The sequence below is a fragment of the Phocoena phocoena genome, chromosome 4 (genome assembly GCF_963924675.1).
Source record: "Phocoena phocoena chromosome 4, mPhoPho1.1, whole genome shotgun sequence".
NCBI classification, from domain to species: Eukaryota; Metazoa; Chordata; class Mammalia; order Artiodactyla; family Phocoenidae; genus Phocoena; species Phocoena phocoena.
This window is the reverse complement of record NC_089222.1, coordinates 127,654,260-127,664,853: the sequence shown is the minus strand read 5'-3', so window position 1 is coordinate 127,664,853 and position 10,594 is coordinate 127,654,260. Positions and strand designations below refer to the sequence as shown.

Sequence of the window (10,594 nt, the reverse complement as noted above, 5' to 3'; positions counted from 1 at the left end):
GTACAGCCTAACACTTAATATTATGATTTGAGGTTACCAGAAAAGGAGGTCACAGACGCCCTCCTCTACTCCTTGTTCCTAAGATCCCTGTCCGTATGGTTCTCTCCAAACCACTATTTGCTACAAGTGGCAGCAACTGCTAACAGTGCCTCTTTGACTGCATTAGCATGGCACTTTCCTCCTAGTTAGTCAAAAGTATTGAGCTCTTATTAAGCTGTTTAGAGGGATGGATTTAAAGACGATGATGAGGGAGAAGATACATAAAGTAATATTTGAGAATCAATCTTCTGCTATAAGAGGATTATTTGCCAGTATCTCATATCAAGATTCGTGCGTAATACCTTAAAACAAAAAGAAAAAAAGCAAGGAAACCAAGCACAGCAAGCAAGAAAAAAAGAAAGACATTTCTAGCCATTTCTGTTTAGTGTTGGCTTGTGGTAAGTAAGGAGTTTTACGTATGTAAGAGTTATTTAATTTTTAAAGAATTTTTTAAATGAGTTATCACCTTTTGAAATATCTTTGCTTTGAATATTATGTCTTCATTTATATGTGTGTACATGTATATATGTATAAGATGGTCAACTGGACATGTATATAGATATCTGTACACTCATATATAATATTCAAAGGAAAAAATTAAATAAATGGGAAATTTTGTTTTAAGAAAAGACTGCCTACACTGGAGTTCAAAATGTCCTTTTAAAACTATTTGCAAGTAATTTACTAATGTCTTGAAAGGTAAAGTACTATTGACTGATTTAAAGTCTTTACTTCATCAGAAACCCAGGACTTACATAAGCTGCTTTGTATAATAAACCAGCACTACAGGGTAATTAAAAAAAAAAAAGCCATACCAAACCAAACTAAACCAAACTTTTATTTTCAGGTTGAGGTACACTTTTTCAGTTTTTTAAATCTCTGATAGGGAAAGCAGAGATCATTTGAGAATTTTTGTAATAGTCGGTTTATTCGAATTTAATGCCTCTCTTATAATAATTTAAATTCTTGGCCTGACATTATGAAATAGCTATACAGTAAATCCTTAAAATTGGCTTGAGTAAAGCCAGATTTAAACCTGGATCTCTTTCTTCAGCACTGTTCCTCTGCCAGTCTTCTACTGTCCTTTGCTTGCAAATATATAAATTACTTTAATAACGTGATGCTCTTAGTTTAGTAATTTATTAATATTATAATTTTATTTGATATGACTATTTTAGCTCTGCTTGATTAGATGAAACAGGCATACATGCTTCAGCTGTGAAAAATTCCATTTTCTGGTTCTATGTAAAGCAACATCTAAAGCAGCAGAGGGGAAACAGTTATATTTTCAAAAATAGTTAAGCCAGACTGTTTCCTGAAGATACTTTCATTTATTTTTCATCAATAGCTACTGGCTATTTTTGGTTGGGCTAGACATTAATACTGACCAGTTTAGCTTTCTTGACTGTTAACAAACTATCCCACAATGAACCTGCCTAAAGACATTGTGGTGATCGTTTAAACATACACATTTTCTAAAATATATGCTCAAAGTAAAAAGATCCAAATTCACAAGAGTATGAAATATTTATAAAAAAATCATGCATCAGATTGTACAGTCTAGAAATAAAAGAAGATTCAAATTTAGTAATAAAGGTAAGAGCAATACTTGCTCTAACATTTAAGAAAGACCTTGGACTCCCAAAAGGTCCTGGGCTCAATTATCCTTTTCTGTTTGCAGAGATGCAGTAGCCAGGGCTACTGCTGTGACTGGCTGGGCAATTCCATGGAGTTGCATCTTTGCAAGTTTCTTCTGTTCACATTCTGTGACCAAACGGTTCAACTCTGCTGCACTGTATCCAATAAGAGTCTTCAAGTCACAGACAAACTTGTATACAAATCTCTTGCCTTGAACTTTACAAATCATGTCCCCATCATAATAATACCTTTAAAAAAGAGAAAACACATTAGGACTATCTATAAAAAATTTAAATTTGGACTTCTTGGGAATTCCCTGGTGGTCCAGTGATTAGGACATGGGCTTTCACTGCCGTGGACCCGGGTTTGATCCCCGGTTGCGGAACTACGATCCCACAGGCTGTGTGGTGCGGCCAAAACCAAAACAAACAAAACAGAAAATAAAATTTGAAACAGAACTACCATACAACCCAGCAATCCCACTACTGGGCATATACCCTGAGAGAACCATAAATCAAAAAGAATCATGTACCACAATGTTCACTGCAGCTCTATTTACAATAGCCAGGACATGGAAGTGTCCACCGACAGATGAATGGATAAAGAAGATGTGGCACATATATACAATGGAATATTACTCAGCCATAAAAAGAAACGAAATTGAGTTATTTGTAGTGAGGTGGATGACCTAGAGACTGTCATACAGAGTGAAGTAAGTCAGAAAGAGAAAAACAAATACCGTATGCTAACACATATATACGGAATCTAAAAAAAAAATGGTTCTGAAGAACTTAGAGGCAGGACAGGAGTAAAGATGCAGACGTAGAGAATGAACTTGAGGACACGGTGAGGGGGAAAGGTAAGCTGGGACGAAGTGACAGAGTGGCGTGGACATATGTACACTACCAAATGTAAAATAGATAGCTAGTGGGAAGCAGCTGCATAGCACAGGGAGATCAGCTCAGTGCTTTGTGACCACCTAGAGGGGTGGGATAGGGAGGGTAGGAGGGAGATGTAAGAGGGAGGAGATATGGGGATATATGTTTATGTATGGCTGATTCACTTTGTTATACAGCAGAAACTAATACAACATTGTAAAGCAATTATACTGCAATAAAGATGTAAATAAATAAATAAATAAAATTTAAAAATTTGGACTTCTTACAATATTTCACAGATTATTCCATAAGAAGAAGCCTAGTATTGTATCTATCACAATAGCAATTAACACTGAGTCTATATAAAACATTTAATGTTATTATCCAAGGAAACTTCAGAACATTAACTAAAATTTCAATGCTAAGCACTCAAATTTTATGTACTAAATCTTCAAAACATATTTTCAAAAATTACGATGAAACACTGATTTAAAAATAAACATTACTAAGCAAAACAAAAAACCTTGGAAGCAGTAATAGGGCCTAAGAATAAGGGCTCTGAATCAGAACGCCGAGATTCAAAACCTAACATCTCAACTTATTCCCTGTGTGACCACAGGGAAGGCATATTATCTCTAAGCTTTTATTCCTCATTTATAAAATGACATTAAAAACAGTATGAACACTAATAGAATTGTTGAAGATTAAAAGGATTATCTTTGTAAAGTGCTTAGCACACAATGACTGCCACATATAGCCCTCTAGAAAATAGAAGCTATATTGATATATAGCTTTATTCATATAATATGAATAAAAATTTAATACACATGTTCTTTGGATTGTTGGAATGTCCATTTCCTCTCTGTCTTGTACAAAATCCTTTATTATGTAGCTATGCTTTCATCTTTATCATTTTAATATGTAAAGGCTCTCCCCTTACAGAGAAATTCTCCAAACCAACAGGGAGCCTCAAAAGAGTAAGCAAAAGGGCTTGAAAAAAAAAGAGAGGATACAGAAAAACATAAAAGAGGACATCATAAAGAAACAATGTTTCTTAACCTGCACAGGTACATTTGGGGAAATCACTCTAGAAGTCTGGTTTACTGTTTTCTATGGATATAAAACAGTTGGATTTATACTTACTTTGGAAAACAGACTTTATTTACCCCTATGCACTGCCAATTCCAATAATAGGAAAAAAAAAGTAAGTCGAAACTTTTCTGGGCTGGCAGATTTTGGAGCCTTTATTTTAAAACTGCACTGCCCATTTGCGCCATTTGACGAAGAGCTGTTACAAAAGAAACAGCTATTTGCAAAAGTACCAGTGGTATAAACGATCATATTTAGCAGGATTTTATTATAAAAATCACTCAGTTTAACCAAAAATCCATTAATGAAAAGACTACATGCAGGAAATTATGTCATCTTTCCCTAATTCTAGAACAGCTAAAGTATAATGGTTATGTTCACTTTCCCAGTAAGAGATATAACACACTGGGCATAGTCTCCTGTCTCCTTTTTTGTCAATTACATTAATACAGAATTTAGATCTCAGCCTACAAACTACCAATGCTTGTCATCCAGTTAAAATGCTGTAGGCATATCAATTTCTTAAGAAAATTTCGACATAATACGTAAGGCTGTAACAAATAAGACACTTGGGAAAAAAGGAAAATGAAGAGGGAAAGTGGTTTTACATTTCTAAAACAAAATTGGAGTTGGTATAATCGTATGTTTCTTGGTAAGATGTTATAAAATGTCATATACATACGTTCTCATTTAAATTAACACTTAATTTTACTTAATACTTCCTCCAATCTAGTAGATGCGTCATACGACCACATATAACAGGACTCACTGCATTTGTTTCCCCCCTAAAATGAAGAAAGTAGAAAGGTACACAATGCCTGTATTTTCTTTCATTCATTCATTCATTTATTCATTAATTTATGGCTGTGTCGGGTTTGTTGCTGCGCACAGGCTTTCTTTTTAGCTGCAGCGAGTGGAGCTACTCTTCATTGCGGTGCGCAGGCCTCTCATTAAGGTGGCTTCTCTTGTTGTGGAGCACAAGGTCTAGGTGCGTGGGCTTCAGTAGCTGTGGCACATGGGCTAAGTCTGGCACACAGACTTAGCTGCTCCGTGGCATTTGGGATCTTCCCGGACCAGGGCTCGAACCCGTGTCCCCTGCATTGGCAGGTGGATTCTTAACCATTGTGCCACCAGGGAAGCCTCGATGCCTGTATTTTCATGGATATGATTTCTTTTCTCCCCACCCCCTTTTTTTAACTTGTATTTTTAAAAACTTTTAAATTGGGAAATATATTACACAAACAGAAAGGACACAAGAGCAAACAGCTCAGTGATTTATTACAAAGCAAACAGTCACCTGTTAACTACACAGGTCAGGACACAGAACACTGTCAGCACCCTAGAGCTCCTCTGCGGCGCCTCCCCATCATCACCCCTCCCTCGCTCCAAAAGGTTACACAATCCTGTTTCATGATAATAATTCCATTGCTTCTTTTTATAGTCTTATCACCCAAACATGCATCCATAAATGCTGTAATTTAGTTTTGCTGGGTTTTTTTAAAACTCTACTATATAAATTCAGTATATACTCTTTTGGGTCTGGATTTTTTTCACTGAATATTATGTTTGTGACATTCACCCATATCAGTGCATTTTTAATGGATACACAGTATTCCCTTTGTATATTATAGTTTACTTATTCACTCTACTGTTGATAGATATTTGGGTGGTTTCTGGTTTGGGGATGTTATAAATAATGCTGTTATAAGCATGCATGTGAACATATATGTACATTTTTGTCTGGTACATCCTTAGAAGACAAACTACTGGGTTATCGGTCACAGTTTACCTTCCTACCAAAAGTGTAGAAGCATTCCCACTGCTCCATATCCTCATCAACACTTGGTACAAGCAATTATTTTAATTCTAGCCACTCTGGGATGTGCACTGTACCATTTTATTGTGTTTTTAAAATACATTTCCCTGGACTTCCCCGGTGGTGCAGTGGTTAAGAATCCGCCTGCCAATGCAGGGGACACGGGTTCAAGCCCTGGTCCGGGAAGATCCCACATGCCACGGAGCAACTAAGCCCATGTGCTGCAACTACTGAGCCCATGTGCACAACTACTGAAGCTTGCACGCCTAGAGCCCGTGCTCCGCAACAAGGGAAGCCACCGCAATGAGAAGCCCGTGTACTGCAACGAAGAGTAGCCCCTGTTCGCCACAACTAGAGAAAGCCCGCGCACAGCGACAAAGACCCAACGCAGCCAATAAATATAAATAAATAAATAAATAAATAAATAAAATACATTTCCCTGATTACTAATGAGGTTGTGCACCACTGCATATGTTCATCGGCCATTTGGACAATCTCTAGTCTAATGTGTCTGCTTAAGTTTCTTGCCCATTTTTCCTAATTTTCCTATGGATTTAAGAGTTCTTTACATATTCCAGGTCAGAGTCTTAGGTCAGATATGTGTGGCTTGACTTTCACCCTCTTAATGATGGTTTCTGATGACCGGAAGTTTTAAATTTAAATGTAGTCCAATTTATTGATCTTTTCCATTATGTTAGTGCTTTTGGCTCTGTTAATGTCTTTCCTCATCTACTGAAGTCAAGTAGGTATTTCTAGATGCCTCCCTATTTTACTTTCACATTTAGAGCTACAAGCGACATAGAATTGATTTTTAGTATGCTATGAGGAAGGGGTCAATATGGATAGTCAACTGTCCCAGCACTACTGATTGAAAAGTAGGTCTTTTCCCCACTGCCATCTTTAAATCAAATGTTCCTATATTCTTGGTTCTATTAGGGCTATCTACTCTAATCCTTGGTCTATTTGTCTATCCTAAGCAAATAGATCACTGTCTTACTGTTGTAGCTTTACAGTGAGTCTCAATATCCTGTAGAGCAAGTCTTCCCACTTTGTTAATTAATCTTCTTCAGGTGTCCTGGTTATTGTGATACCTTATATTCCTATATAAATTTTACAATTATCTTGTCAAGTTCTATGAAAACATTTATTCAGGCGGTTACTGCATTGAAAGTTAGACCAATCTGGGGAGAAGTGACATCTTAACTATTAATTCTAATAATTCATCTGTAATTTTGAGGGGACTTGTATGTACACAATCACATCAACTGTCAAAACTGATTATACAGAAAGGATCTTTAGATAGTTGGCAAAGTGTTTGAGACTGAATAAGTGATAAGTACATTGAAAATAAAGCACTTGTAGTTACTTATGTATGCTAAGGAAAACAAATGGTCATTCTGGAAAAGAAAAATAATCATGGTAAACTATATAATAGTACTTACATGCCATGATCCTGTAACAATGAATACTGATCTAATCAACACTTCCACATAATTATATAATTACACTTGGATGAAGGGATGGGAAGGGTATGTGTGTTAATAATGAGAGGTAAATCGTAATCTCTGTGAAATTCACAAACAATGCTCTAGTGAAACATGAAGTAGCAGTAAAAGCATGTTATTTAGGAATACAGAGGTAAACTGCAGAACTGCTTTACCAAATTCACTCTTCCAAAATATAGACATAATTCCTATATATCCTACTTCTCAGATACTTAAGTGCACATACTGAATTTCTATCGCTGTAGTAAGCATAATTTATGACAGTAATTATGTCAAAAACTTTCATACCACTTACGAGAAATTATAAATAATTATTCTACTCCAATTTAACTGATGTAAAGTTTGGATATTCAGATTTTGGCATATTGTGGGGGAAGGAAAAACAGGGAAATGGGTTGACATTTTGCATCTAATTATAAAAATTGACAATATCTACGTATTTGCTAGAATTTACACTCATTCAGTTCACCTATACCAAACAATAGCATCTGTTATGTAAATAACAGAAACCTCAAAGATTAGATATGTTGGTTTTAAACATAGTACATGCTTGTAAATCAGATAAAAACAAATAATCTTAGAATCATCTTTTAAAAAACTCTACGTACCTCAAATTATTACTAAAAATCTTTTTAAGAAGTAATTTTTAACATAAATGTGAAAAATTTTAGTTTTATTTATATAAAGAAAACATTTTATAAACAAGTATTTTAACATCATTACATAACAGTGTTTACACTAGAATAAGAAGCTATTTTTTAGAAAGGTTTGATATTTAAAGAAAACGAATAAATTCTTACCTTAATGCACGACTAAGTTTCTCATAATTCATTGTAGGTTTATTTTTACGTTGTCCCCATTTTTGTGCAACCAGTTCGGGCTGATTTAGCTTAAATTCTCCTTCATCACCAACCCAAGAAATGCAGTCTCGAGCATCCTTGTCAGTAAGAAGTTCTAGCAAAAACTGCCACAGTTGGATTTGGCCATTGTTTCCTAAAAATTGACAAGAATGACAAATATTGACTACAATGCTATGGATTAACAGAGGGCAAAAGACAACACACAGGTCTTCTGGTGCATACCTCAGCCACACTAAAAACACAAACTTTTTTTACAAATGCTGTCTAAGTATCACCAGAGAAACAGTCCATATTCACATTTTCATACTGTGAAATAAAACGAAATATACATAATTCGACAAATTTTATAAATACCAGATGATAATGCAAAAATACCTGTTCTGTTCCCAGGTGAACTTCTATCTTCTCCTGAAATCCTTGGAGCTCTTTGTACTTTAGCTGCCTTTGCACTACTATTTATAGCTTTAATGGCTGTTGGTGTAGCAGACTGCACTGATGCTGGAATAATTTGCACAGCTGCAAAGCAAGACAAGGAAAAAAAAATTTTTTCTCCTTCCAATACAAACAGTGAAAAAAATTACTGAAAGAAATAAAATGCAATTAGTTTAACACCCGTCTAATTACCTCAGCACAAGTTCAGAGGATAAGGTATGATGTCTGTATTACAGTTTGTGAATCTTAACATAGCGAATAAAAGTTGGTCTCCTTATTTTGGAAAAACTTATTGATGTGATAAATCTAGTGATACATTAAAGTTATTTTTAAAAATATTTTTTAAAATATTTGATCATAAAAAATAGTTTATCAAATTTTGGAGAATGTGTACAAATGAGAATTCACGTTCCACCGCTGATAAGAGTACAAACATACCTTCTTTGAGAAAAACTTTGGTCTTACCTAGTAAGGTTGAAAGGGTAGAAACCCCATGATATTACAACCAGAGAATCTCACAAGCATTCTTACAATATTCATTCAATGATGTTCACAAAGTTTTAAAAATAATATACAGCAGTGAAAATAAAATTGAGCTACATGTATCAACATGGGTCTCATAAATGTTAATGTTAAACAAAAAAGCGAGTTACAAAAGGATATGCACAGTATATCACCATTTTTCCCCAAAAGTTCAGACATGTAATCAACAATGCCCTAAAGTGTTTATGGTTACATAAGTTGGTAAAAACATAAAATATGCATAGAATAATAAACATCAAGTTCAGGATAGTCATTTAAAGTGGGATCTACAACAGGTAAACCTGATATATAAAGTTTTATCTCTTATGGTATACACAGATGTTGGTTATACTTTATTATTTCTTTGTATATCTAAAATACTTCACATGAAATTTAAAAATTAGTTTTTCTTTTCACTACCTTGCAGTACTAAATAAAGAAAACATTTCTTATTGATAAATGGGCCACATATTATGGGCACATGAATACTCACGTTGATCAATTGTAACTATCTCATTCATCTGTTGTTCTTGGCTTGCCAATACATCTGAAGAACACACATAAAAATTTGTTGTTTTCACTTAAACCAGAAATGCAAACTCCAATCCAGTAAAATTCAAAAAAAAACACAAAAAAACCCCTCCACAACTAAAACAAAAACCAAGCAAACAAAAAAGCAAAACATCAAACAACTGAAACTTATTGGCATAATAACTTAAAAAGATCCTTGATCGTCATTTTACAGGGAAAAGATATTTTTAAGAGAAGTAGCAGAAGGAAAGTTCCAAATTCTTTTCATGTTCAGAAAAGTTATTCAGAGAACCAGGGTTTTCTAAATGTAAATACCTATTCTAAATCTATTTAACTGTTTTATATTAAATAGGAAATCTTAAAGATCAGATCAAAGATGAGAATATACATCACAATGAAATTATTTAGATACACTTTCTTCATCAAAAAGGCTCTTTCTCTTTAAGATGATCTGAGAGAGTGTCATAATTTACTTAACTAACATCCATTTTTTAATAAAACGGCTTTAACTTTAGAATGCTGCTTCTTAAAGACAGCCAAATTTTCAGTGGAATTGTAGCTGTCCTCAGTGTCACAACTGAACTAAATAATTTAACATGTCTACAAATACAGCTCTCGACATGAGTTACAGTGTAAAAGGTCCTAGTAACCCTTTGGAGAACCATTCATTACTCATCTGTTGCTATTCCCTACTTAAATGCTATTCTTTACCTCTCAGACAAGGGTTACACTTCCCAGTCTATATTCCTTCAGCCTATTTAGTGCCCATCATAGACTGGATGCTTCTCCCTTGAACTGAAATAGCACCTACCAGCAGTCATCTGTGTACTGAGTGAGTCCTGGGGCCTGGGCTCCCAACACAGTTCTACTTAGGATGCCACGCCAGGATCCAACTAAAGACACAGAGCTGGAGAGGACTGGGAAACTAAAAAGAGATCTGAATCCTACTTGTCAGATGGGAGCTTTCTTTGGGGGTCCTGAGTTTGGGAGTTTAAACAATTACATGGAACTAGCCTCAGATCTGGGTTCTGATCTTAGCACTCACTTACTGGCTGTGTGACTGTGGTAAATTATTCAACCAACTTCACCACTGATTTCTTCATATTGAAATGAGATACGCCCACCTACCACTGTACGAGGTGGTTGTAAGGATTAAAGGAAAATATTTTTAAGAAGCACAATACCTGAAACATAGTTAACTTTTCAGTAAATTGAAGACACTATTCTTTTATCCACATTCCTAGTTCTGAGCCTTCTCCCCAAGAACCACTGTCCCTCTTGAAG

The 10,594-nt window shown here is 35.0% G+C and overlaps 1 protein-coding gene across 1 annotated transcript in view; it reads right to left on the bottom strand.

Annotated features, from left to right (window-relative positions):
* Positions 1–1,547: 1,547 nt before the first annotated feature.
* Positions 1,548–10,594, bottom strand: part of GABPA (GA binding protein transcription factor subunit alpha) — a 33,076-nt gene continuing 24,029 nt past the window's right edge. The window contains exons 7-10 of the mRNA XM_065876096.1: positions 9,273–9,326; positions 8,201–8,341; positions 7,766–7,958; positions 1,548–1,925 (exon numbers count right to left, since the gene is read on the bottom strand). Coding sequence (XP_065732168.1) covers positions 1,697–1,925; positions 7,766–7,958; positions 8,201–8,341; positions 9,273–9,326 — 617 coding nt within the window. The 3' untranslated portion in view covers positions 1,548–1,696. The remainder of the gene's footprint in view (positions 1,926–7,765; positions 7,959–8,200; positions 8,342–9,272; positions 9,327–10,594) is intronic.